This window comes from Planococcus citri, chromosome 1 (genome assembly GCF_950023065.1).
Source record: "Planococcus citri chromosome 1, ihPlaCitr1.1, whole genome shotgun sequence".
Taxonomy (NCBI): domain Eukaryota; kingdom Metazoa; phylum Arthropoda; class Insecta; order Hemiptera; family Pseudococcidae; genus Planococcus; species Planococcus citri.
Window position 1 is genome coordinate 15,507,010 of NC_088677.1, and position 26,226 is coordinate 15,533,235.

Consider the following 26,226-nt stretch of genomic DNA (forward strand, 5'->3'; position numbering starts at 1 on the left):
CCACGTTCCCCCCGGTTCTCAAAAATTTGGGCACTTTCATGTTTTGAGGTCATGCTGACTTCCTCTTTCCTCTGATACCACATTTGACCCCCTTTGACACCCCCCCCCCCACAGTTTTTCCTCATTTCTGAAAATTTTACAAAATGGACTTACGGCGTTTTGATTTGCAGCTCCTTAATTATTGTTGTGCAAGAGTAGCGAGAAGACAGCAAAAAAAGAGAAATATTTTCAACTCGATACAGATATAAGTATACAATGTACATTATACGTTTTATTAATGACGAATATTCGTATAAAATTATTTTAAAAAACACATTAATCACAAAAAAAATTGGAAAATAGAGCACTTGAAAAATAGGTAATTGCGTCAATTAAAAATCAAAATATTGAACAAACAGGTACAAAATAGTTGAGATATGTGCCTACATTTTAATTTTAAAATACTTCACCGACAAATTATATCCTAATAATCATTGGGAACTGTCTATTCTCTTGCTTCAACGTTTCATTTATTTCCCCACAAGTTCTGAAAAAAATTAAAATAAAATAAAATAAAATGGGACCAGAGCGAGGCTCATCAAATAGGTATCTAAACACGTACAGGGTGGCCAGAAATATCGGGTACCCCTAAAAAAGTTTTCTAACTAAATACTTCGGTTGGTCACAGTGAATGATAATAATGATAACACATGATTGGTTGTTGGACTGGAGAGATAACATTCCACCAATCATATGCATCTATTTCACGTTGCCAACCTATATTTTTAATGAAAAACTTTCTTAGGGGTACCCGATATTTCTGGCCACCCTGTACAATACAAGTTGCATTTAGATCTACATAGTACGAGTAATATTTTCTAAAATACATTCATCTTACTTTTTTTGGTAGGTATGTGTCAAATCGGTTATTAATCCACGAGTAACCTCTCGCTTCAACGTTTTGTTCTCCTGTCCAGATGCTCTAGAACCAAAAAAAAAAAAAAACAAAAAAAACAAAACATGAAATCAGAGTAGAGGGAGACCCGTGCACATTGGTTCAGCATCTAAATACGTCTAAATTACATTCAGGTCTACATAGGTATACGAGTAATATTTTCTAAAATTTAAAATACATTCATCTTACTTTTTTGTTAAATGGATAGTTCATCGGGCAGTAATCTTTTGCTTCAACGTTTCGTTCTCCTGTCCATAAGCTCTGGAACCAAAAAAAAAAAAAAAGTCAGATGAAATGAGACCAGAGGGAGGTCTATTCTTATTGATTAAGTACCTATCTAAATAGGTACGTAGAAATTGCATTTAGGTTTACATAGGTACGAGTAATATTTTCCAAAATACACATAATTCTTACTTTATTGCCAAATTGGTAGTTCATCGGGGGATAATCTCTTGCTTCAACGTTTCGTTCTCCTGGCCAGAAGCCCTGGAACAACAAAAAAAAAAGACAGATGAAATGAGACCAGAGGGAGGTCTATTCTTATTGATGATTAAGTATCTAAATACGTAGGAATTGGATTTAAGTTTACATAGGTACGAGCAGGCCTTTTTTTGCATTTCTTTTCTGAGGGGGACGCTTAATTGAAGTTGCAAGCCCCTAATTTTCATACCACCCCCCTCCCCCATCCAATGGAGATGGAAAGCTGGTTAACACCTTCTGAATACGACTTCAGGTGGGTTCAAGTCATTTTGGAGCCTCGAGCGACTTTTTGAAAATTACTGGAGCCTCTGGTAGATTTTTTTGAAACTCGAAATTTCCACAAAATTTCATCAAAATGGAGTTGGAAAGCTGAAAATTATTCTGCAAACTAATTTCAATACGCTACGAAGTCACCTGCAGGGGGATTTCAAGTCATTTTGGAGCCTCCGGCGATTTTTCGAAAATTACTGGAGCCACCAGCAAATTTTTGAAACTTGAAATTTCCCCAAAATTTCATCAAACGGAGATGGAAAGTCGAAATTCATTCTGTAAACTAATTTCAATACGCTACGAAGTCGACTGCTGGTGGATTTCAAGTCGTTTTGTAGCCTCCAGCGACTTTTTGAAAGGTCGTATGGCGTTTTTTGGAAAATTTAAATTTCCAAAAAGTAGCTGGAAGCTTCAAAACCATTTGAAACCACCATGTAGTCGACTTCATATCGCATTGAAATTATTCTGCGAAATAAATTTCAGCTTTCCATCTCCATTGATGAAATTTTGTAAAAATTTAAAGTTTAAAAAATCTGCTGGAGCCTCCAGTAATTTTCAAAAATTCGCTGGAGGCTCCATAACGACTTGAACCCACCTGAAGTTGTCTTCAGAGAGTGTTAAAATTGGAGTGTAGAGTAAAAATTCAGCTTTCAATTTTCATTTGATGAAATTTTGTAAAAATTTAAAGTTTAAAAAATGTGCTGGAGGCTCAGGAATTTTTAAAAAATCGCTGGAGGCTCCAAACTGACTTGAAATTTACCTGCAGTACTTCGTAGCGTATTGAAATTAGTTTTTCTCATACTGAACTTATTGAATCTCAGTATATATGTAAGAAACAGGGTAATTCTTGGTCCCTCCCCCGAGGTAGAATGGTCAAAAATGGGTGTGTAAAAGGCTTAAAGCGCTAATTATCAAAGAAATGCCGCTATCTGTCACTAAGCGAGCATTCTTACTAATAAATATCGTTAATTAATCGCCTTGTTTTCCTATCTCGGGGTGTAAATTTCTTAATATTTAAAAGATACCTACACGTTTCCAATACCTATCGGTATAAGGGGTAGCTAAAATAAGCATCCCTTTAAGTGGTCCTTAACAGAATGACCACTTATAACGATGCGGGCCACCTACACTATGTCAAGTACCTCCCCCCCCCCCAAAAAAAAAAAATGTCCAAATCGCCATTAACTAAAAATAAGAAAAGTTTTTAAAATTTGAAGTTTGGACAATTTATAGCGACTTTTTGGTATTTTTGGCGAAAATCGCGACCTTTTCGCGATTTTAGCGCCCTATTTTCAAAATCGCGACTTTTCGCGACTTTTAACGCTATAGCGACCTGGTAGACACCCTGAATTTTGACAAGTGAAAAATGTTTGCCTGATCTTTCGATCTACCTGTGTAAGGTTTAAAAAATTTTGTGCAAGGCCTATGTTGGAACGCAAAATTTGCGATTTCGGCTGATCTGTCAATCAAAATGGCCGCCATTTTGTAAGCAGGGCCACTTTTTCTTTAGTACAAGGGCTAGAAATGTTGCTCAGGACTCCCCCTTTGAGAAAAAAGTTGTCCCAGAGAATCGACGGGGGGGGGGGAGGTTGCAATAATTCTTGAGCCGCGGGCTCCCCAACGTGCAAGATAAGTACTGAGGTACAAACTTGAATGCTAAATTTTATATTTACGAATTTTCATTGTAATTCTGATCTCGTTTTCGCACTTTAAGTACTTTTCCAATAATTCAACATTTTTTTAAAAAGTTACCAAAATTTATTCATTTTTTCATTTTTTTCTAATTCGTTCATTTTTTAGTTTTTATGGCAATTTTTCGATAGTTTTGAACTTTTCTTTGGGGGGACGGCGTCCCCCTGCATCTCCCCACAAAAACAAGCCCTGGGTACGAGTAATATTTTCTAAAAAATAAAAAATACACATTATTCTTACTCTTTTGCCAAATTGGTAGTTCATCGGGGGGTAATCTTTTGCTTCAACGTTTCGTTCTCCTGTCCAGAAGCCCTGGAACCAAAAAAAAAAAGTCAGATGAAATGAGACCAGAGGGAAGTCTATTCTTGTTGATTAAGTATCTAAATACGTAGAAATTGCATTTAGGTTTACATAGGTACGAGTAATAGGTATTTTCTAAAATACAGATTATTCTTACTTTATTGCCAAATTGGTAGTTCATCGGGGAGTAATCTTTTACTTCAAGGTTTCGTTCTCCTGGCCAGAAACCCTGGAACCAAAAAAAAAAAAAAAAAAGTCAGATGTCAGATGAAATGAGACCAGAGGAGGGAGGTAGGCCTATATCATTATTAGTTAAGTATCTAAATACGTAGAATACGTAGAAATTGCATTTAGGTTTACATATGTAGGTACGATAGTAATATTTTCTAATATACATTCTTCTTACTTTTCTGCCAAATTGGTTGTCAGTCGAGTAATCTCTTGCTTCAACGTTTCGTTCTTCTGGCCATAAGCCCTGGAACCAAAAAAAGAAAAAGAAAAGAAAGTCAGATGAAATGAGACCAGAGAGACGTCCATTCTTATTATTAGTCAAGTACCTGTCTAAATAGGTACGTAGAAATTACATTTACTCGAAGGTATACATAGATACGAGTAATATTTTTGTAAAATACGTTCATCTTACTTTTTGGTATTTGCGTAATAGGTCGTCAATCGAGTAACCTCTTGATTCAACGTATTCATTCTCCTGCTCCGAAGTTCTAGGATAAAAAAAAAAACCAAATGGGATAACAGCGATGGGAGGCCCATGCTTATTGGTTAACTATCTAAATATTTAGATGTACGTACAAATTGGTACGAGTAGGTAATACTTATTTAGTTATTTTATAAAATACATTCTTCTTACTTTTTTGCATTTGCCAAATCGGTTGTCAATCGAGTAATCTCTTGCTTCAACGTTTCGTTCTCCTGCTCAGAAGTCCTGAAACCAAAAAAAAGAATAGACGAAATCAGACTAGAGGGACGACCATGCTTATTGGTTGAGTAGGTATCTAAATACATACGTACAAATTGTATTTTCTAAAATAGGTACATTCATCTTACTTTTTTGTACTTGCCAAATCAGTTGTTAATCGAGTAATCTGTTGCTTCAAAGTTTCATTCTCCTGCCTGTAGGTACATATACACGTTGGGGGAAAAAATACACGAATGAAATGGGGTCATATTGATGTGTTCAAATTACATTAAGCCTACATATATAATAACATCTTTCTAAAACAGAGTTATCTTACTTCAGTTTTTCGTTTTCTTGTTGAACAATATCACGACTGTTTTCTACTTTATTGTACTGTTTTTCGATAACGTGTAACTCTGACATGAGATTAGATTCGATATTTTGAAGCCTTTCTACATGATCTTCCAATTCAACCGTTTTGCTCGACCTGTTGAAATAATTGAAGTTACTTACATTAGGCTTATAATATGTAGAAACGTATTTCTAATAAAACACAAGTAGGTAGGTGATCTTATTACTCCAATTCTTCGTTTTTTTCTTCAACAATATCATCATTGTTTACCGTCTTATCGCTGCACTGTTTTTTGATAAAGTGCCATTCTGACATGAGATTAGATTCGATTATTTTAAGCTCTTTTACATGATCTTCCAATTCAACCGTTTTGCTCCTGAATTGAAATTGAAGATTTCAGTCAATAATAATAATGGTTCAAATAAGCAGAATTTGTTGTAGGTACATAAAGAATAATTACTCTGATAAGAAAAACACATTAACTCAATTTACCTCATTTCTTCAAATTTTGATTGCATACTCGTACTCCTTTGTTGGAGTTCTTGCAAAGTTATATTTTTTGAAGCCAATTCTTTTTTCAAATTCAATTCGACGTTCGTAAGATGTTGCAGGCGATTCTCCAATTCTTGGTAGGTATTCGGATTCCTACAAAGGTAATACAGAAAATGAATAAGTCGACACGTTAACTGAACTCGAGTAGGTATCCGAATTCCGAATCCCGAATTTGTGAAAATATGTAAGCAATTACCTTTCCATCGATTGGAAACTAGAGTGGTGGTAATAAACATGCCCACGACATTCATTTTCTTGACAAATGGTGCACGATGCATTCATTTTTGCACAATAATTCAACGTTTCTCGAACAACACTCCTAATACAATAAATTATCAAATTAGATGATCAAAACTTTCAAAATAAAATTCCAGTTCGTAGGTAGTTATTAAATAAAAATCATCATTTATCACACATTATGGTTTCTTCAAAATTTACTTATTGATTATTTACCTATTTGAAGATAGATTCAATGCACTCTTATAGGTACTTTTAAATACCAGTAATTTAAAGCAAATCAACGAACCAATTAACCACTCTATTTTGTTACCAAATTCGCGTCACTTGAATATTCGCTTCAATCAAAAATAAGGCATCGGCGATCACTTCGAAACTAGACAGCTGACGATATACTTAAATTTAAACAGATACATCGACCGTACTATTCAGCTTTCAATCACACAATCAGCAAAACTGAACAGTGAATATCTCTCACATGTAATCACCAAGCAAACAAGTTTATTCAATTCACTCTGCGTTTGTTGGATTAAAATCCACTTTTGTGTGTAGGCAGGTTAAGACGTATCGTAAAAGAATCGAAGAAAAATCAATTTGGGATTTTTTACTGCGAAATAGGATGGTAGGTAAATCACGAATGAGATGCACTTTTTTCCCAATTTTGCGAGGTTGTGTACAATTTTTTTACACGAATGATGATATTGTGAGGAATTTTATACAAATTAATTTTCCGCTGAAAACTGACGAGAATGAACAATTCATGTGAACAGTTAATAAGCTACTCGTAGGCAAGGTATAGGTACCTAGCTAATAAAAATGTCTGTAACTTATCGTTAGCCTATCATTATTATCTAAACATGTTTGATGTAATAATGGAATACTTCGGAATTTGCTCACGAAGCTAGATTGGATAAAAATGCTTCGTCTGAGTCACTTTCACTGTACCTATTTTTTACAGAGACTCTAATTGTAATTTTTCCTTCAAGCGGTGAAGCGTGCTGATTGCCTTTGAACGTAAAGCATTATAGTAAAACGCAAGAGAAAGAAAAACAGCAAAATAAGTCGTGATTTCCAACACAACAAGTAGCCTATATTAATGATTATAAATTCGTAAATTATGAAAATTACATCATCGAAAAAAAATAATGGCTACCCTAAAAAATTAGTAATCACAATTTGAATACAAGCGTCAAAGTCAATAGTAATGATAATAGATAAAGAACTTAAAAAATATTGAAATATTTACACAAGTATAGCGTAGATTCAAGATTGTTATTTCTTTGGTTCTACAAAATAAACGATTAGCTACGTAGCACCTAGCTACCTACTCAATGAAAACAAAAAATAAACCTAAATGTAAATTAAAAAATACCACCTCGATCCTTTCCTCGAATTCTTTGACGTTAGGTATACGCTATTCATTCATTACTCATAGTCAGCACCTACTCTGTTTATTTTTCAGTTCTTGGTAAGTAATTCTTTCAAATTGTTCTGTCGAATCCTAAAAACAATAAAAAACGAAAAATCAAATACTTACTCGTGTTACTCACAAAGGCTAACATGGATCCATATTGCCTCGTGTAATATAAAGTTTTTCAGTCTCACACTTCAATTTTCCAATTTCCACTAGAATTACATCGTTTATTTTTCTTTGTATGTAGTTTGGTTTTTAGTTTCTCATTTCGTCTCGCAATACTTCTTCTGCAATAGAAAAAAGTAAATTAAGAAGATGAAAGTTCAGCTTTGAAAAGTTACAAAATTGAAACGTCCCGGGAAAAAAAGTTTTATAGAATTTTATAAAAAATACCCACTTATTTTCTATACAAAATTTGTCTCTATCAAACTGTATACAACTGTATAAAATTTTATGCAGTTGTATGCAGTTGTATACAGTTTGATAGAGACAAATTTTGTATAAAAAATAATTGGGTATTTTTTATAAAATTTTATATTTGGTTGCTATGAAGACAAATTTTAACATTGATTCAAAATTATTCATGAATTAATGCAAGATCATTTGATGAATAATACCATTTTGTGAATTGTGGGCTTCCAAAGCATCCACTTTTTATCAAAAATTAAGTCCCACGCTCCTCACTTCACTACACATGACACTTTGAGTGGAATATTTAGAAGAGACCAAGAAAATCAATATATAGAGAATGATGCAGTACTTTATCTAAGAGTACTAACTATACCATTTCATTTGATACAATTGTATCATTTTTGATAAACTTATATAAAAATGTATACAATATTGTCTATTTGATAAAATTACATAAATTTTGATAAAAAAAAAAATTTAAAAACTAACACCATATTTGATCACTTTTATCAAATTTTATACAGCTGAATCAAATTCTATACAAATGTATACAGTTTTAAACAATTTTATAAACGTTTATACAATTAATGGAAAATATCCATTCTACTGAAAAAATTTTATCCAATTTTATCAAAGCAATTACTCTTCTTTTTATCAAAATCTATATGAATGTATAAAACTGTATACAATTATATGCATTTGATACACCTTTATAAAAAGCTAATTCAATTTTGATGAAATTCTATAAAATTTTATGCAATTTTATCAAAGCAATTATTTTTCTTTTTATGAAAATGTATAGGAATGTATAAAACTGCATACAATTGTATCATATTTGATACACCTTTATAAAAAGCTATTTCAATTTTGATGAAATTCTATAAAATTTTATGCAATTTTTATAGAACTCTACACAAGTTTATGCAATTTTTATAGAATTCTATACAAGTTTATAAAACTTTTTTTCCTGGGGTACGACGAACGCCAAAATAATTGGATCATACTTCGATTTATCACTCAATTGTTTCAATGAATTCTTGCGTTGCTCCCGTAGTAATTTAGCTTTCAATTTGTCAATCGTATCCTTGGATTTCAAAGTATCAACTTCGTACTTCTGTCTTTCTGTGTCCAACTTCTTTTTAAAATCAGCTTCAACTTTCAAGTGTTGTTCAATACTACGCTCCAATTCTATATTCTTTTTCCTGACAAAGAAATAAAGGGGTTTTAAAAGGTATTAATTACTTATAAATGAGGAGGGTATATCTAGGTGAGTAAATGAAAATGTGAATTGAATAACAACGTGTCTTACTTCAATTTCTCATTAGCCAAGCCCGCCTTGTCCAAATCTTCCTTCGTCTTCTTAAATACTTCAGCAGTTTCTTCGTTCAACTTGTCTTTTAAATCATATAATTTTTTATTTTCTTTCCTGACGAAAAATGCAAGTTTTTTAAAACGAATATTGATTACTTACCTAATACAGTGATTATACCTAGGTAAATTAAGTTAAATTTTATTTTATTTCATATCACACCTACTTCAATTTCTTGTTCATTGAATTCGCCATTTTTACGTTTTTTTCCATTTCTTGCAATTTCTTATTTTTTGCGGCTAATTCATCTTTCAAACTGGATTCACTGCTCAGGAGAGATTTCACTTGATCTTCAAGTTTCTTGATAGCTGTTTTTAAATCTGAATAATCCCGCAGTTTCGCCTCAATCTTCATCTCCTCAATCATTTCCCAATTCGGTGTTCCAATAAACTCAAAGTCGAATACATCAAACTGATCCAGATCAGTCCGGCACTGAGGACATGTTTCTGATCTGCAATCAGATAAAATGAAAGCCAAACTTGACAAGGTATTCTGATTATTAAAAACGTAATAAGTAGATCGTAAAATACATAAAAAAAGGCACAATTAACAGAAAAAGGAGAGCTAAACTCGAATATCCGAATACGAATTTGCAAAACCATACAAACACATCATAACAGCAATCACACCTTTCCATCCATTGGTCAAGACAGTGAGAATGGTAGACGTGACCGCAAGTTGTGAAACTAACTAATTCGCCATCGTCGCCGCGGGTACATAAGTCTTCGTGGCAAATCGAGCAGGGTTCAACTTCATTCATTTTCGGAAGACTCTGTTTCGCAAAATCAACACTCCTGTAATGAATCAAATACAGATATTAACCAAAACGTTCAAAATAAAATTCCGGCTCTTGCATTAATGATCATCATTCTTATTACATTGGTTTCTTCAAAACTTATCAATGATTTTTAAACACCAGCAAAGCGGATCAGTGAACCTAATTAACCATTCTATGTTCTATGAGACAAATTCATGAAGTCGAAGTTTGAAGATACGATATTTCCTCTTCCTCATCCGCTTTACTCAACAGACAACTAGGTATACGTAGCACTTACTTTTGAGAATAAATAATAATCTTCAGTACTCCCTAGTATGTATTAGTGACTATTGAGAAACAAAGATCAACAATTGGATGAAAAATTAAAAAACAAATTAAATATTAGGCACATGTGCAACTATCACAACTGGGTGCATCGAACGTGAACGGTGATTAGTAGAATTGGACTAGATGCACTAGATGTAAACATACCTACGTATGACTCATCGGTTTTGAATGATAAAAATGATAACATAAAAGAAGCACATGTTTTAACGTGCTACCTGCCATAGGTACAGAGTGGCCCAAAAGTCAGTAGGTCAGTACATATAATTCTCTACGAATCTACGATTTTCCTCGGTGTAATTTTTTCGTAGGACGCTTTTCTTTTCGCCTCCAGATCAATTTTTATGAAACTCGATCAGTTTGCAAATTTTTGAAATGAACTGTTTGGAAAATTCGCAAACTGAGTAAAGGTCAGACTATTTTCTTCGAGGAACGGAGGAACATTAATAAAAATGACATGCGAAGTGAAAAACTTTTTGAGTAGGTAATTGCAGATAAAAAATTGTAAAAGTCGTCGATTTTTAAACGTGTTTTTGCAAATATTTTGTTTTTTATGGGCCTCTCTGATCAACTACAGCGATGATCTTCCATATGGGATATTCTAGACAAAATTTGCTATTCTGTGGCGCAAAGTGCAAGTTTCTACCTATCTTGGTTCTCGACTTACACAAAATTAAGTTTTCCAACCCACATCGAAAAGAAAAAAAATTCAACGAGCATATAAGTTTTCTTTTCCTTTCCCCTTCAATTCAAAAGGTTGACAAACATACATCGTTGTGCTCAGCATAAGTTGACTATTTACTCAGTGGAAGGGGGTAGGTCACTTATGAAAAACCAGCTATGAGCTATGTAGCCATTATTCGTGCAAATTTCAAGAATTGTCGTGCGAACATAAAATTTTATTGATTTTTTAGATTTTTTATCTAACTAAATAATTATTCTGGTCAAAGAAATACCATCGAGATGTCTGCTTGAGAATTTACTTGAATGTTGATGGATTTGTTGAGTAAGACGAGGATAAGTAGGTCATAACTTGATTTTTAGCAGTCCAAGCTAATTTCCACACATTCTGGACAGATTGAAAAATTCCAAATAGCCTACAATCAGCTTCTGGACTAATTAAAAAAAAAAAAAAAAAAACATAAATCACCAAAAATAGACAATTTTTAATTTACAAAAATTCACCGAAAATCGAAAAATCAATTTAGCTAGCTGAAATTCTGATTATGGGTGTTTCATGACCTTGCTGTTTCAAGAAATTGCAATCATGTTCAAATCGAAGGCGGACACCTCAAAAGATTCCCATGTTAGATAACATTTTACAGAAATTTTCCGGAGACTAAAACTGCTCAAAACGGTTCGAAACCTTTTTCAGTCGATTCAGGGGGTCGAAAATAAAGTACATAACAAATTTCAGCTTCCGAGATCAATTTTATGAAATTTTGTTTTTTTTTTCATACATATACCTATTTGACCCATGATTTGATTTTATAAAATTTACCAAAAATATTTCAATTTGAACATGTCGTCTCATTTTTAAGAAAATGACGACATTTTTGAGATGTTTTAGCTCAGAGATTCAATTGAACAAGGTGTAAAATTAATGTGCTAGAAAATTCCTTGAGCTTCAGCTACATACATACTTTTAGTGAGTTCAATAAGTGAAGTGAACCCACAATAATTTTTAAAGAAATCATTTAAAAAATCAAGTTTTAATATTTACCTAATGTAGAATAAAAAAGGAAAATAACACATACTGATTTGATTGGCGAGAATAAATAATTCATCTAACAATTAATAAGATCGGTAATCAAAAGTCTGAAATCTTACTATATCTCCTGTAAGCCCTCTTCACCCCCCCCCCCCCCGTCACTGAGTATCCATTATCTGAACATTTTTAATGCATTAGAGGAATTTGCCCACCAAGGTAGGTCTTATCATGTAAAAATGCTTCGTCTGGATCACTTTCATTATATTTTTCAGTACCTCTTGTTGTAATTTTTCCTTTATGAGTGGGAAAAATATCAAAAAATAATAATAGCTACGCTAACGAATAGGTATAATTACAATTTGAATACATGCGTCAAAATCAATAGCAATGCCACGTAATGCTTATTACAGATGAAAAAATAAAAAACATTTTAAATGTTTGAGTGCATCTTACAAAAACAAAAACATATAAATGAACAATTCCTCTAGTTCTACAAAATCAACGATTACTTTTGAGTAACTTGAAGTACTCAAATGAAAACGAAAAGGAATCCAAAAACGTAAATAAAAAATAAAAAAACCATCAAATAAAGACTTAATGTCTGTCTTGAATTCTTCAACGCGGTAGACTATTCATCAATTTCTCATGTATAGTTCTCCATGTATCATGTATAGTTCAGGAAGCCGATAACTCCAACAGTTCACAGTTAACTCTCTAAAAAAAACATAGAAAAACGAAATATCAAACACTCGTATTACTTATAGGCTGACATGGATCCACCATCCACACATATTACACTCCTGTACTTCTATGAATTTTTTATAAATGAGGCATCTACAGGTAGGTAAATGAATATCTTACTTTAAGTTTTCACAGTCCAACCTCGTTCTGTGTATACTTTCCCTCGGCTTCTTCAAATTAATAATGATTCTGCCCAACCTGTCTGTTAAATAATGTTCGACGTCCTCCAATTCTTTATTTCTATTCCTGACAAAAATTCAAATGTTTTAACAAACATTAATATAGTGAGGTACCTAGGTAGATGAAGTAAATTTTATTTCTTATTTGATTCATATTACGCCTACTTCAATTTCAAATTCGCCGCTTTGAAGCCTTTTTCCATTTCTTGCAATTCCGTATTTTTCGCGACTAATAAATCTTTCAACCTGGATTCACTGCGCAGGAGCGATTGCATTTTATCCTCAAGTATCTTGTTTTTAGTCCTGTCAAAATAGTTACAAATTATCCGTTATAAGTACTTTTTGTTACTACTGTACCTACACGATATTTCAATTCAAGATTTTACTCAAACGCCCCAGTAGGTAAGTATATACCTAAGTATACAATATGCATATAAATTACATAAGTAGCTCATTTTACCTTAATTCTCCACATTGTGAGTGTACACTTCTATTTTTTTGAAAAAGTAATTCATAATTTCTAGTTTTTGCGGCCAATTGTGTCTTTAAATCTGATTCGACTTTCGTAAGATGTCTCACACGATTCTTCAACTCCTCAAATTTTTCCATACTCGGGACCGCAGATGCTTTTCCAATAGATAAATTCAACTTGAAAACGTTATTCTCCAGATTAGTTCGGCACTGAGGGCATGTTTTTGATCTGCAATAAGATAGAATGAAAGTCAAACTTGACAATAAAGGTACCTACTTACTTATTTTGATTCTTAAAAACGTAATAAGTCATAAATATTAGATATAAGAACATGATTTTGATCATGCATAAAGAAAAAGGAGAGATAAACTCGAACATCCGATCAATTTGTAAAAACACAATAACGTAAGTAAAGCAATCACCTTTCCATCTATTGGAGAATACAGTGTGAGTGGTAGACGTGACCGCAACTTGTGGAACTAATTGATTCGTCATCCTCGCCGGTGAATAAGTCATCATGGCAAATAGAGCAAGTGCAGGAAACATTCATTTTCGTAAGGCAATTCAACGTTTCCCAATCAACACTCCTTTAATGAATCAAATTACACAATGATAATCAAAACGTTCAAAATATAAGACTCCAGCTCTCGTATTATAATCATTCTTATCATATTGGTTTCTTTGAACATCAGCTTAACCATTCTGAGACAAATCTTCCTCCGCCTTACTCAAAGAAAGAGACAACAATAAGAACGTACAATGTAGCACTTACTTTTTGAGAATAAATCTTCAGTATAGGTACTCTCAAGTATTGAGATACAAAGATCAACAATTAGATGAAAAATTAACAAACAATTAATCAATTAACAAATTGGGTACTTAAATATAACGCAAAGGTACAACGAGACGCAACGAACGTGAAAGATGATGTAAACGTCAAGTTTGTTCTTTTCTACAAAATCCTGCCAGATTGTGAAAAATTGCAGGAAGTTGCAGCAAATAAAACGAACCTATTGTATTACTCACCGGTTCTGAATGATGATAATGATAACATTATGGCCAGCTGACGCTCTTTTGCGTGTAGGCAGAGGGTAAGACGTATCGTGAAAGAATCGATGGAAAATCAAGTTGGAATTTTAACTAAATCCTGAATGACTGAATGAGTTGCATTTTTCCGAGGTTGCGTGAAATTTTTTACACGAATGATGATATTGTGACTTCGTGAGGAATTCTATGCAAATTAATTTTCCGCTGAAAACTGATTGAAATAAAAGGTATCTAACAGCAAAATATATAAGAAGTAATTTTCAACACAACAAGTAGCCTTTAAATCAACGATAACAAATTCGTAAATTATGGAAAATACATCATAGAAAATAATAATAGCTACCCTAAAGAAAAGATAATCACAATTTGAAATTCAAGCGTCAACGTCAATAGTATGTACTTAATATGATACTTAATAGATAAAAGAACCAAAAAAATATTTAATGTTCAAGTGTGTCTTAGAAATACCCTTACGGAAAAAAAATAGTACTTTCTGAGTAGTAGTTTTTTAACGGACTCCGTTAAAAAACTACTACTCAGAAAGTACTATTTTTTTTCCGTAAGGGTAGGTACAAATAAATTAACATAAGTTTTGGTATTTCTTTGGTTCCACAAAATCAACGATTACAAAACTTCATGACACTGTACTGAAAAGATGGTATCACATGTTGCATAATTTTAAAGAATCATTTAAAAAAAAAAAAAATAGAAACGCGCACCTTTCTTATACCTAGTAACTTGAAGTACTCAATAAAAACAAAAAAGAAATCTAAACGTAAATCAAAAAATGCCATCTCGATCCTTTCCTCGAATTCTTTGACGTTATACGCTATTCATTCATTACTCAGTCAGCACCTACTCTGTTTATTTTTCAGTTTAGTAAGTAATTTTTTCAAATTCTTCTGTCGAATCCTGAAAAACAATAGAAAACGAAAAATCAAACACTCGTATTAGGTATCACTCAAAAAGGCTAACATATGTATCATATTGTCTCGTGTAATATAAAGTTTTTCAGTCTCACTTCAATTCTTCGATTTCCACCTTAATTACATCGTTTTTCTTTTTCAGTTTGGTTTTTAGCTTCTCATTTTGTCTGACAATACTACTTCTGCAAAAGAAAAAAGTAAATTAAGAAGATGAAAGTTTAGCTTTGAAAAGTTGCAAAATTGAAACTACGAACGCCAAATATATCATACTTCGATTGATCACTCAATTTTTTCAATAATGAATGATTCTTTCGTTGCTCATGTAAGACTTCAGCCCTCAATTTTTCAATCGTATCCTTGGATTTCAAAGTATCAACTTCGTACTTCTGTTTTTCGGCTCTAAAATTTAAAAAATGTAGTTTAAGTAAAGTGCAAAAAATAAAGTACTAGGTAGTCTTCGTATTTATCTATGTTTATGACAGTGACATCCTACCTCAATATAAACAACTCCGTTTGGCCGAGAAATTCCATGTCATTAAATGCTTTAGTTATCGTGTCCAACTTCTTTTTTAAATCAGCTTCAACTTTCAAGTGTTGTTCAATACTACGCTCCAATTCTATATTCTTTTTCCTGACAAAGAAATGAAGGTTTTTTCAAAAGGTATTAATTACCTATAAATGAGGAGAGTATCTTATAGGTAGGTAAATGAATGTAAATTGAATAACGACATCTTACTTCAATTTCTTATTAGCTAAGTTCGCCTCGTCCAAATCTTCCTTCGTATTCTCCAATATTACAGTTTCTTCGTCCAACTTGTCTTTTAAATCATCTTCAACGTCTAAGTGTTTTTCAATACTATTCTCCAATTCATAATTTTCTTTCCTGACAGTAAAAATGCAAGTTTTTAAAAAAGAATATCGATTACTTGGTACCTGAGGTACCTATATACCTAGGTAAATGAAGTAAAATTCGATTTTATTTCATATATTACACCTCTAGCTTACTTCAATTTCTCGTTCATTGAATTCACCGTTTTAAAGTCTTTTCTCATTTTTAGCAATTTCTTATTTTTCGCAGCCAATTCATTTTTCAAATTGGATTCACTGCGCAGAAGACATTGCACTTGATCCTCGAGTTTCTTGGTTTTTTTCCACTGCTATACATAAATCCGTTTCGATACGTAAATATTCCACACGATATCTTATCACATCAAGTTCAAATGTTTCCATTCTCGGGACCGCAGATGCTTTTTCAATTAGTAAATTCAACTTGAATACGTCATCGTCTTCCAGATCAGTCCGGCAGTGAGGGCATGTTTCTGATCTGCAATCAGATAAAGTAAAAGCCAAACTTGACCAGGTATTCTGATTCTTACAAAACGTACGTAATAAGTAATCGCAAAATACACAAAAAGGATACGATTTTGATCATACTAAAGAAAAAGGAGAGCTAAATTCGAATATCCGAATTTGTGAAAACATATATCAATACATCTTGAAACAATCACCTTTCCATCCATTGGAAAAGACAGTGGGAGTGGTAGACGTGACCGCAAATTGTAGAACTGACTGATTTGTCATCCTCGCCGGTAAATAAGTCGTCTTGGCAAATAGTGCAGGAAACACTCATCATTTTCGGAAGGCAATTCAACGTTTCACAATCAACACTTCTGCAATGAATCAAAATAATACACAGATGAGCAAAACGTTCAAAATAAAATTCCGGCTCTTGCACAAATTATCATCATTCTTATCACATTGGTTTCTTCAAAACTTACCAATTATTTTTTATAAGTACGTACCTAGCACTTACTTTTGAGAATAAATATCCAGTACTCCCTAGTAGTGACTATTGAGAAACAAAGATCAACAATTGAATGAAAAATTAAGAAACAAATTAAATATAAGGCAAATGTGCACTATCAAAACTAGGTGCATCTAAAGAGCTTTAGGTGCATCGACCGTGAATGGTGAAAGACTAGATTTGGACTAGAAGTAGATAAACAGATGTACATAAATGACTCATCGGTTTTGAATGATGAAATGATAACATAAAAGAAGCACATGGCACATGTTTTAACGTGCTATCTGCTATAGGTACAGACTACAGAGTGGCCCAAAAGTCAGTATTCCGATTTTCACGTTTTAGTTTATCCTAAAAAAAAATCAAAAACTAAATACATATTTCCGAAAAATATTGAATTCTTTTGAAAATTGTAATGTTTTGCCCAAAAGTGACCGATATTGAAAAATTAAGAACATACGAAAGTGGTCAAGAAAAAGCGGAGGCTGAACGTTCGTACTTATATACTCCATTTTTGAGCTACCGAATCAATTAGAAGCAGTTTCGAACTGTTTTGAGGAGTTCTGAAACCTCCAGAAAAGTTTTGAATGTTTGAATTTCCATCCGAAAAATTTTACCTAGATACATATCTAACAAAACTGCAAAGCTAAGCCCAAATGCGAATAAACTTGTGAAAAGAAAATCAAGGATACGTCATCAACTCAAGTTTTAGCTGTCCAAATTAATTTTCACAGCTTTCCGGAGAATTTGAAAATCGTGTTGGAGCAGTTGGAAGTTCCAGAAAAATCTGACAATTGTGTGATTGGGATTGGTTTTGAACAAGATGTAATTACAGTCGGTGTTTCGTAGGTGACCTACCTCCTATCACTGGATGAGTAGGCAACTTATGCTGATCACAACTACGTATGTTTGCGGCCTTTTGAATTAAAAGAGAAACTTACGCTCGTTTGGAAAAAAAATCCGAATTTTGTTCTGCTGTAGTTTTTCATAATTCAAACTCCTGTAACTTTTCAACCAAACAAGATAGGGAAATGCGCGTTACGTCATCGAAAAGGTCAGACTTTTTTCTTCGAGAAACATATTAATAAAAATGACATATGAAGAGAAAAACGTTTTGAGTACATAATCGCAGAACAAATTGTAAAAATTATCAATATCCGGTTTTGCGATAAGCAGGTGATGTATCGCGAATGAATCGAAGGAAACCAGAGTTGAGATTCTCTATTGCGAAATAGGATGCTAAATCATGAATGAGCTGGATTTTTTTTCAATTTTGCGAAGTTGTGAGACTTCTATGCAAATTAATTTTCCGCTGAAAACTGACGAGAATAAATAATTCATATGAACAATTAATAAGATAAGTAATGGTACCTATAATTAAAAGTCTGAAATTTTACCCTCTTGTAAGCCCTCTTCGCTCTCTGTACCTTACGTAAGCCTGTTATTCTCATGTAATCATTTTTTATGCATTGGAATACCTAGGAATTCGCTCACGAAGCTGGGTATGATAAAAATGGTTCATCTTATATTTTTTCAGTGGCTCTATTGTAATTTTTCCTTTGAGCGGTGAAACGTTTCGTTGGCTTTCGAATGTAAAGCTCCGACTATGATGTAAAATGCAAGAGAAATAAAAGCAGCAAAATTAGAAGTAGGTAATCTTCAACACAATAAATAGCCTATATTAATGATTATAAATTCGTAAATTCTGAAAAATATATCATAGAAAATAATAATAGCTACACTAAAGAATAGATAGGTAATCACAATTTGAATAGGTACGAGAACATGGATACAGAACTAAAAAAATATTTTTAATGTTCGCGTGCATCTTACAAATACATATAAATTAACAAAGATAGGCATTTCTCTGGTTCTACAAAATCAACGATTACAAAAATTCACGAAAGGTACTGAAAAGATGATAGGTATCACATGTTGTAAAATTTTATAAAATCAAAAAGTAACTTGAAGTATACTCAATGAAAACGAAAAGACATTTAAATGTAAATTTTAAAAAATACCATTAATTCAATCCTTTCCTCGAATTCTTTGACAGAGAACGCTATTCATCCATTACTCAGTTCAGTACCTACTCAAGTTTATTTTTCAATTCAGTAAGTAGATTTGCCAAATCGTTCGATCGAACCCGAAAAAAATATTTAAAAACGAAATATCAAACACTCGTATTATTCAAAGGCTAACACGGATCCATATTATATTCGTATAATATAAAGTTTTTCAATCTCACTTCAATTCTTCAATTTCCAGCATTGCATCGTTTCTCCTCTATACGAGTATAGGTAGCTTGGTTTTCGGTTTCTTTTTTTTTTGGTCGCACTGTTCTTCTGCAAAAGAAAAGAGTAAATTCAGAAGGGAAAAATTTAGCTTTGAAAAGTTGCAAAATTGAAACGACGAATGTCAAAACAATTATCATACTCCAATTTTTCACGATTTTCACTAATTTTTTCCAATTCCAATGAAATACTCTTTTTTTGCTCCCGTAAATATTTAGCTAATTTTTCAATTTTATCCTTGGATTTCAAATTATCAACTTCGTACTCCTGTTTTTCTGCTCTGAAATTAAAAAAAGGTGGTTCAAGTAAAATACAGCATAATATATATACGTAGGTACTAGTGTTCGTATTTATTCATGTTTACGACAGTGACATCCTACTTCAATTCTTTATTGGCCAAGTTCGCTTTTCTAAGATTTTCCGTCACGTTCTTTAATGCTGCAGTTTCTGTGTTCAACTTCTTTTTTAAATCAGCTTCAACTTTCAAGTGTTGTTCAATACTAAGCTTCAATTCTTCATTCTTTTCCCTGACAAAAAATAAAGGTTTTTTAAAAAGTAGTATTGATTACTTATAAATGTGTATCTATATAGGTAAATGAATGTAAATTCAACAGCGACAGCTTACATCAATTTTTCACTCGCCAAGTTCGCTTCGGCCAATTCTTCCCTCGCCATCTCCCATCTATCAGTTTCTCTCTCCAACATGTCGTTCAAATAATCTGTTGTGTCCAAGTGTTCTTTAATACCACTCTCCAATTCTTCATTTTTTTCCCTAACAAAAATTCAATTTTTGTTTAAAGCATTGGTTGTTATAGTAAGCTGGGTACCTATACCTACAGGTAAATGAAGTAAATTTGATTTCTTATTTTCCAATTATTTCATATTACACCTACTTCAATTTCTCGTTCATCAAATTCGCCGTTTCAATGTCTTCTTTCTTTTTTTGCAATTTCTTATTTTTCGCGGCTACTTCATTTTTCAAACTGGATTCGCTGCGCAGGAGACATTGCACTCGATTCTCTAGTTCCTTGTTTTTAGTCCTGTCAAATAATTATAAATTAACCGACCGAGTTCCTTATTTTTCTGTTAGTGAATTAGTAGGTATATCTTGGAGCTAAGTGGTGTATACTAATTGTATATCGACCTCAATCGTTCACTGGCCAATTCTGCACGTTCATAAACACTTTCCATGGTTTTTAATATTTCGTTAATAGTTTCCGACAATTCTTTGCTCACATCAGATTCGGTATCGCCAATGTACTGCAGTACGAACTTTTCCAATTCGTTTATGCTAATCCTGTTGGAATGTATTAATGAGCTCGATTAAATGAACAATATATGCTTCAATAAGTATAATATTTAGCTCATTATAACTATACCTCAACTCGTTACATTTTGTTACACGTCTTTCCACTGCTCTTTTTAAATCCGATTTGACATTTTTACATAAAAGTTTCACACGATTCCCGAACTCTTCAAATTTTACTGTACTCGGAACCGCAGGTGTTTTTTCAAGGAGTAAATTCAACTTGAATACACCATCATTCTCCAGAACGGTCCGGCAGTAAGGGCATGTTTTTGATCTGGAAATAAGATAAAATGAAAGCTGAACTTGACAATAAAGTATTCTGATTGATTCTTGAAAAACGTATCAAGTAATTATACATAAAAAGGACACGATATTTGATCATACACATAGGTAAAGAAAAAGAAGATTAGCTCAATCTTGAATATCCGGATTTGTAAACACACTTAACATAAAGCAATTAATAATCACCTTTCCATCCATTGGAGAAGACAGTGGGAGTGGTAGACGTGACCGCAATTTGTGGAGCTGATTGATTCGTCATCCTCGCCAGTAAATAAGTCCTCTTGACAAATAGTGCAAGATATGAGTACATTCATTTTCGGAAGACAATTCAATTCAACACTCCTATAATGAATCAAATTACACGGATAAGTATAATCAAAACGTTCAAAATGGAATTCCGGCTCATTGAGCATCATTCTTATCATATTGGTTTCTTCAAAACTTGATAATTATTTTTGAACATCCATCAGTAAAGCGGATCGGTGAACCGATTTCACGATGTCGGAATTTAAAGATACGATTTCTTTCTTGGCCTCACTCACAGAGGCGCAACTATACGTGTAGTACTTACTCTTGAGAATAAATCTTCAGCACTATCCCAAGTATTGAGAAACGAAGAAGATCAACAATAAAATTGGATGAAAAATTAACAAACAACTAATAAGTAAAATCTATTAACAAATTAAATAATTATTATGCACATGTGAAACTATTACGTAGAACGAGACGCATCGAACGTGAAAGATTATAATGTAAACATTGTAGACATTACTCATCGGTTCTGAATGATGAAAATGATAACATTATTATAGACAGCTGACGATACAAATTTAAACGGATTCATCGACTACTCGGTATTCCGGTTTTTATCACACAATCAGCATAGCCGAACATCTCTCACATCACATGTAATAATGCTTGGAAGTTTATTCAATTCAAACTGAGTTTGTTCGACTAAAACACTACTTTTTGCGTTCAGGCAGGTCAAGATGTATCGTGAGAGAATCGAAGGAAAATTACCTAACTTTGGATTTTTTACTGCGAAATAGGGTGGTAAGATAAGATCATAAATTAATAGTTGCATTTTTCTCCCAATTTTGCGAGATTGCGTGAAATTTTTTACACAAATGATGATATATCGTGACTTGATGAGGAATTCAATGCAAATTAATTTTCCGCTGAAAACTGACTAGAAAAAAGGTACCCATTAGGTAATTAAATGCCTGAAATCATATGTGTCTCTTGTACGCCTTCTTTGCTGTCTTGTAACTGATCGTTTGCCTATTATTCTTATCCAAACATTTTTTATGCATTGGAATACTTCATTGGGAATTCGCTCACGAAGCTATAGCCGCAAGGTATGATAAAAATGCTTCGTCCTAAGTATATTTTTTCGGTGGCTGTAATTTTTCCTTCGAAAGGTGAAACGTGTGTGGTTGTTGTTGGCTTTTGAACGTATAAAGCTCTATGGTGAAATGCAAGAGAAAGAAACGCAGCAAAATATACTTGAAAGAAGTATAGGTATCTAATATCAACGATTGCAAATTCGTAAATTATGGAAAATATATACAATAGAAAATAACAATATCTACCTAGCTACACAGTCAATAGTAACTAATGATACTTACTTAATAGATCATTTTAAATATTCGAGTGCATCTTACAAATACATATAAATTAACATAGGTAGTATTACTTCTTTGGTTCCACAAAACCAACGATTACCAAAATTCATGATACTCGATTACTAAAAATGCGTAATTTTCATTATAGAATCATTTTATAAAATAAAAACACACCTTATTCCTTAGTAACTTAAAGTACCTACTCAATGAAAACGAAAAAGAAATCTACCTAAATGTAAATCAAAATAATACCATCTCCATCCTGACTTCGAATTCTTTGACGTGGCATGCTATTCGTCCATGTCCATTACTCAGTCAGTACCTCTACCTATTTACACTATTCATTTATCAGTTCAGTAAGTAGATTTTTCCTTTTCGAATTGCTCCGTCGAATCCTGAAAAACATTAAAAAACGAAATATCAAACACTCGTATTAGGTACTCAAAGGCTAACATGGATCTATATTGTCTCGTGTGATATAAAGTTTTTCAGTCTTACTTCAATTCTCCAATTTGGTTCCACCTGAATTACATAGTTTTTTCTTTGCATGTAGGTAGTTTGATTTTTAGTTTCTTATTTTTTCTCACAATAGTTTTTCTGCAATAGAAAATAGTAAATTTTAGGAAGATTGGAATTTAGCTTTGAAAAGTTGCAAAGTATTGAAACGAAGAACGCCAAAATAATTATCATACTTTGATAGTTCCCTCGATTGTTTCAATGAATGATTCTTACGCCGCTCCCGTAAGAATTTAGCTCTCAATTTTTCAATCTCATCTTTAGATTTCGAAGTATCAACTTCGTACTTTTGTCTTTCTGCTCTGAAATTTAAAAAATCGTAGTTCAAGTAAAATGTAACAAATTAGTACTATAGTGTTCGTATTTATCTATGTATGTTTACGACAGTGACAGCCTACTTCAATATTTCAAAGAGCCATTCCGCTTTGTCGGCAATAATATTAGATACTGAATTTGCCGTGTCTAACTTCTCTATTAAATCAGATTTAACTTTCAAGTGTTGTTCAATGGTACACTCCAATTCTATCTTCTTATTCCTGACCAAAAAATAAAGGTTTTTTAAAAGGTAATTAGTAATTACTTATAAATGAGGTATAGGTAGGTAGCTGTTTCTAGATAAACGAATGCACATTCAACAGCGACATCTTACTTCAATTTCTTTCTAGCCAAGTACGCATTGAACAAATTTTCCCTCGTCTTCTCCAATAGTTCAGCTTCTTCGTCCAACATGTCGTTTAAATTATCTTCGATGTCCAAGTTTTTTTCAATACTATTCTTCAATTTTTCGTTTTCTTTCCTGACAAAAAATTCAAAAAAAAAAAAAAAAGAATATTGATTAAAATTACCTATAGTGAGGTACTCGGGTAAATTGAGTAAATTTGATTTTAAGGTACGCCTACTTCAATTTCTCGTTCATTGAATCCACCGTTTTTAAGTTTTCTTTCATTTTTTGCAATTTCTTACTTTTCGCGGCTAATTCATCTTTCAAAGTGGATTCTCCGCGGAGGAGAGATTGCACTTGATCCTCCAGTTTCTTGTTTTTTTCCACTGCTCTTTTTAAATCTGAATCAATTTTTTTACTTAAACGTTTCACACGATTCTTCAACTCATCAAATGTTTCCGTACTCGGTTTTTCAATAATTAAATTCAACTTAAATACGTCATCATCTTGATCTAGATCAGTCCGGCAGTGAGGGCATGTTTCTGATCTGCAATCGTATAAAATGAAAGCCAAACTTAACAAGGTATTCTGATTATTAAAAACGTAATAAGTAATAGTAAAATACATTTTAAAAAAGGGCACAATTTTAATCATACATAAAGAAAAAGGAGAGCTAAACTCGAATATCCGAATCCGAATTTGTGAAATCATGCATATTAACATAAGCAATCACCTTTCCATCCATTGGAAAAGACAGTTCGAGTGGTAGACGTGACCGCAACTTGTGGAACTAATTGCTGGTTCGTTATCCTCGCCAGTAAATAAGAACTCTTGGCAAATAGTGCAGGATACATTCATTTTCGGAAGACAATTCAACGTTTCACAATCAACACTCCTGTAATGAATCAAATACACATGATAACCAAAATGTTCAAAATAAAATTCCGGCTCTTGCATTAATGATCATCATTCTTATCACATTGATTAAGTACTTCAAAACTTATCAATTATTTTTGAACACCAGCAAAGCAGATCAGTGAACCAAATTAACCATTCTATGAGACAAATTCATGAAATTGAAGTTTGAAGATACATTTCCTCCGTCATCTTACTCAAACATACAACTACTAATACGTAATCGGTAATATGTATAGCACTTACTTCTGGGAATTAAATCTCCAGTACTCCGTAGTATTGACTATTGAGAAACAAAGATCAACAATTGGATGAAAAATTAACAAACAATTAATCAATTAACAAATTAAATATTCGACACATGTGCAACCATCATCACAATTCTCACAACCTAGGTGCACAGGGTGCCCAGAAATATCAAGCACCCCTAAGAAAGTTTATCATTAAAAATACATATAGGTTGGCAACGTGAAATAGATGCATATGATTGGTGGAATGTTATCTCTCCAGTCCAACAACCAATCATGTGCTATTATTATTATCATTCACTGTGACCAACCAAAGTATTTTAGTAGAAAACTTTCTTAGGGGTGCTCGATACTTCTGGACACCCTGTACATAAGTATGACTCATCGGTTTTGATTGAATGATGAAATGATAACGTAAAAGAAGCACAATGTTTTAACGTGCTATCTGCTATATAGGTACAGAGTGGCCCAAAAGTCAGTAACCTTATTCCGATTTTCACATTTCAGTCTATCCTGAAGAAATCAAAAACTGCGAACAATTGAGGAGCTTGGTTACAAAGTTAGACAAACGCCACAGGGTTGATTTTGAGAAAATCCATGTTTTTTGTTACAAAAATATACAGCATTGTAATTGCGGGGGATATTTGACAAATTGTAGTGATGATACTGAGTAACAAAAATACAAAAAATATCCTTCCACCATCACCCCCCACTACTAATAAAAAGAACCTGAAAATGCACTTGTCTGAGTTTGAAACCAAGATGAAGATAATTTGAAAGTGAAACTGTCTAGATCAGTTAGTTTTTGATACTTATAGGATTTTTAACCCTCTTTCCATTTCTGAGGTCCCTTAGTTTCAAAATAGTACATAAAAGGTCAAAAAACGCGATCAAAGTTACGCCTCAGTTTCAAACACGGACATGTGAACTTTATCTTAGTTTCAAAATGAGACATATCCTATCATCTTAGTTTCAAAAACAGACATATCCTGGATATGTCTGTTTTTGAAACTAAGAAAATTTGCACATGTCTGTGTTTGAAACTAAGGCAAAACTTTGAGCGCGTTTTTTACCCTTTTACGTACTATATTGAAAATAACAGACCTCGGCAATGAAAAGAGCGTTAAAAATCCTATAAGAATTAATATCTAACTCGATTTTTGTAGAAGTGGCGTTTGTCTAACTTTGTAACCAACCTCCTCAATTCGATTCGCAAACTGAGTTTCATAAAAATTGATCTGGAGAAGAAAAGAAGCGTCCTACTAAAAAATTACATCGAGAAAAATTGTAAATGAGAATTAAATTTCCAATCGACATAATGTACAATGGTTAGTTTTTTTCTAGGATGCTTAGTTTTTGATTTTTTTTACAAATAACTAAAATTTTCTGAAAAATTTGCAAACTGACTGAGGCTTCATAATATGTAGGTACCGACTATTTATCATCTAAATATTTTTGATGCATTGGAAT

The 26,226-nt window shown here is 32.8% G+C and overlaps 6 protein-coding genes across 9 annotated transcripts; all 6 read right to left on the reverse strand.

The window, feature by feature from the left end:
* Positions 1–258: 258 nt before the first annotated feature.
* Positions 259–6,252, reverse strand: LOC135848189 (uncharacterized). Its single transcript, XM_065368017.1, has 15 exons — positions 5,947–6,252; positions 5,690–5,812; positions 5,434–5,586; positions 5,168–5,317; positions 4,927–5,076; positions 4,739–4,804; positions 4,542–4,616; positions 4,320–4,395; positions 4,083–4,151; positions 3,834–3,905; positions 3,617–3,688; positions 1,349–1,420; positions 1,124–1,195; positions 878–961; positions 259–526 (listed from the first exon to the last, which is right to left on the reverse strand). Exons 2-15 carry the CDS (start codon positions 5,773–5,775, stop codon positions 506–508), a joined length of 1,218 nt encoding a protein of 405 aa, XP_065224089.1. The 5' UTR covers positions 5,776–5,812; positions 5,947–6,252; the 3' UTR covers positions 259–505.
* A 392-nt stretch (positions 6,253–6,644) lies between these two features.
* LOC135848195 (E3 ubiquitin-protein ligase trul-1-like) lies at positions 6,645–10,128 on the reverse strand. The gene is made up of 7 exons (XM_065368027.1): positions 9,980–10,128; positions 9,554–9,718; positions 9,091–9,375; positions 8,865–8,981; positions 8,560–8,757; positions 7,336–7,431; positions 6,645–7,231 (listed from the first exon to the last, which is right to left on the reverse strand). Exons 2-7 carry the CDS (start codon positions 9,682–9,684, stop codon positions 7,189–7,191), a joined length of 870 nt encoding a protein of 289 aa, XP_065224099.1. The 5' UTR covers positions 9,685–9,718; positions 9,980–10,128; the 3' UTR covers positions 6,645–7,188.
* Positions 10,129–12,068: 1,940 nt separating this feature from the next.
* LOC135848205 (uncharacterized) lies at positions 12,069–14,550 on the reverse strand. Its single transcript, XM_065368037.1, has 6 exons — positions 13,902–14,550; positions 13,552–13,716; positions 13,118–13,357; positions 12,823–12,960; positions 12,599–12,724; positions 12,069–12,451 (listed from the first exon to the last, which is right to left on the reverse strand). The coding sequence occupies exons 2-6, from the start codon at positions 13,557–13,559 to the stop codon at positions 12,373–12,375; spliced, it is 591 nt and encodes a 196-aa protein (XP_065224109.1). The 5' UTR covers positions 13,560–13,716; positions 13,902–14,550; the 3' UTR covers positions 12,069–12,372.
* Positions 14,551–14,700: 150 nt separating this feature from the next.
* On the reverse strand, positions 14,701–18,509 carry LOC135848235 (centrosomal protein of 290 kDa-like). Its single transcript, XM_065368076.1, has 8 exons — positions 16,916–18,509; positions 16,611–16,772; positions 16,108–16,426; positions 15,839–15,985; positions 15,596–15,733; positions 15,373–15,501; positions 15,198–15,284; positions 14,701–15,088 (listed from the first exon to the last, which is right to left on the reverse strand). Exons 3-8 carry the CDS (start codon positions 16,152–16,154, stop codon positions 15,025–15,027), a joined length of 612 nt encoding a protein of 203 aa, XP_065224148.1. The 5' UTR covers positions 16,155–16,426; positions 16,611–16,772; positions 16,916–18,509; the 3' UTR covers positions 14,701–15,024.
* A 38-nt stretch (positions 18,510–18,547) lies between these two features.
* Positions 18,548–21,665, reverse strand: LOC135848213 (E3 ubiquitin-protein ligase TRAIP-like). Of its 3 annotated transcripts, none has more exons than XM_065368066.1 (9): positions 21,363–21,665; positions 20,978–21,133; positions 20,580–20,783; positions 20,345–20,497; positions 20,094–20,240; positions 19,826–19,972; positions 19,581–19,727; positions 19,343–19,480; positions 18,548–19,251 (listed from the first exon to the last, which is right to left on the reverse strand). In XM_065368066.1, exons 2-9 carry the CDS (start codon positions 21,103–21,105, stop codon positions 19,164–19,166), a joined length of 1,152 nt encoding a protein of 383 aa, XP_065224138.1. In that variant the 5' UTR covers positions 21,106–21,133; positions 21,363–21,665; the 3' UTR covers positions 18,548–19,163. The 3 variants fall into 3 exon arrangements, with proteins under 3 accessions (XP_065224138.1, XP_065224129.1, XP_065224120.1); XM_065368057.1 differs by lacking the exon at positions 21,363–21,665 and having other exon boundaries at positions 18,548–18,995; positions 19,155–19,251; positions 20,978–21,356; XM_065368048.1 differs by lacking the exon at positions 21,363–21,665 and having other exon boundaries at positions 20,978–21,356.
* Positions 21,666–22,267: 602 nt separating this feature from the next.
* LOC135842023 (E3 ubiquitin-protein ligase TRAIP-like) lies at positions 22,268–24,894 on the reverse strand. 2 transcript variants are annotated; one of them, XM_065359312.1, is made up of 8 exons: positions 24,755–24,894; positions 24,327–24,488; positions 23,832–24,140; positions 23,582–23,728; positions 23,331–23,468; positions 23,109–23,234; positions 22,915–23,013; positions 22,268–22,811 (listed from the first exon to the last, which is right to left on the reverse strand). In XM_065359312.1, exons 2-7 carry the CDS (start codon positions 24,449–24,451, stop codon positions 22,944–22,946), a joined length of 915 nt encoding a protein of 304 aa, XP_065215384.1. In that variant the 5' UTR covers positions 24,452–24,488; positions 24,755–24,894; the 3' UTR covers positions 22,268–22,811; positions 22,915–22,943. The 2 variants fall into 2 exon arrangements, with proteins under 2 accessions (XP_065215384.1, XP_065215376.1); XM_065359304.1 differs by lacking the exon at positions 24,755–24,894 and having other exon boundaries at positions 24,327–24,671.
* Between the last annotated feature and the right edge of the window lie 1,332 nt (positions 24,895–26,226).

Bases quoted from the DNA above. Each gene is read 5' to 3' on its own strand.
- LOC135848235 (XM_065368076.1), bottom strand. From the start codon at position 16,154: ATGAGAAAAGACTTTAAAACGGTGAATTCAATGAACGAGAAATTGAA. The intron at 15,986-16,107 runs GTAAGCTAGAGG...TTTTACTGTCAG, and splicing joins TCAATGAACGAGAAATTGAA to GAAAGAAAATTATGAATTGG. The intron at 15,502-15,595 runs GTAGGATGTCAC...TTTAAATTTTAG, and splicing joins ACGGAGTTGTTTATATTGAG to AGCCGAAAAACAGAAGTACG.
- LOC135848195 (XM_065368027.1), bottom strand. From the start codon at position 9,684: ATGAATGAAGTTGAACCCTGCTCGATTTGCCACGAAGACTTATGTACC. The intron at 8,982-9,090 runs GTAGGTGTGATA...ATTTTTCGTCAG, and splicing joins TCAATGAACAAGAAATTGAA to GAAAGAAAATAAAAAATTAT. The intron at 7,432-8,559 runs GTATGATCCAAT...TTTCTATTGCAG, and splicing joins CAATTGAGTGATAAATCGAA to AAGAAGTATTGCGAGACGAA.
- LOC135842023 (XM_065359304.1), bottom strand. From the start codon at position 24,550: ATGCAAGAGCCGGAATTTTATTTTGAACATTTTGGTTATCATGTGTAT. The intron at 23,235-23,330 runs GTAGGCTGTCAC...TTTAAATTTCAG, and splicing joins TGGCTCTTTGAAATATTGAA to AGCAGAAAGACAAAAGTACG. The intron at 23,014-23,108 runs GTATGATAATTA...TTTCTATTGCAG, and splicing joins CAATCGAGGGAACTATCAAA to AAAAACTATTGTGAGAAAAA.
- LOC135848205 (XM_065368037.1), bottom strand. The intron at 12,725-12,822 runs GTAGGCGTAATA...AATTTTTGTCAG, and splicing joins GCGGCGAATTTGAAATTGAA to GAATAGAAATAAAGAATTGG. The intron at 12,452-12,598 runs GTAAGATATTCA...TGTTTTTTTTAG, and splicing joins TTGGACTGTGAAAACTTAAA to AGAGTTAACTGTGAACTGTT.
- LOC135848189 (XM_065368017.1), bottom strand. From the start codon at position 5,775: ATGAATGCATCGTGCACCATTTGTCAAGAAAATGAATGTCGTGGGCAT. The intron at 4,152-4,319 runs GTAAGATGAACG...TTTTGGTTCCAG, and splicing joins TATTACGCAAATACCAAAAA to GGCTTATGGCCAGAAGAACG. The intron at 527-877 runs GTAAGATGAATG...AATTTTTTTCAG, and splicing joins ACACATACCTACCAAAAAAA to AACTTGTGGGGAAATAAATG.
- LOC135848213 (XM_065368057.1), bottom strand. From the start codon at position 21,216: ATGATAAGAATGATGCTCAATGAGCCGGAATTCCATTTTGAACGTTTT. The intron at 20,498-20,579 runs GTATAGTTATAA...ACATTCCAACAG, and splicing joins ACAAAATGTAACGAGTTGAG to GATTAGCATAAACGAATTGG. The intron at 19,728-19,825 runs GTAAGCTGTCGC...ATTTTTTGTCAG, and splicing joins TTGGCGAGTGAAAAATTGAT to GGAAAAGAATGAAGAATTGA.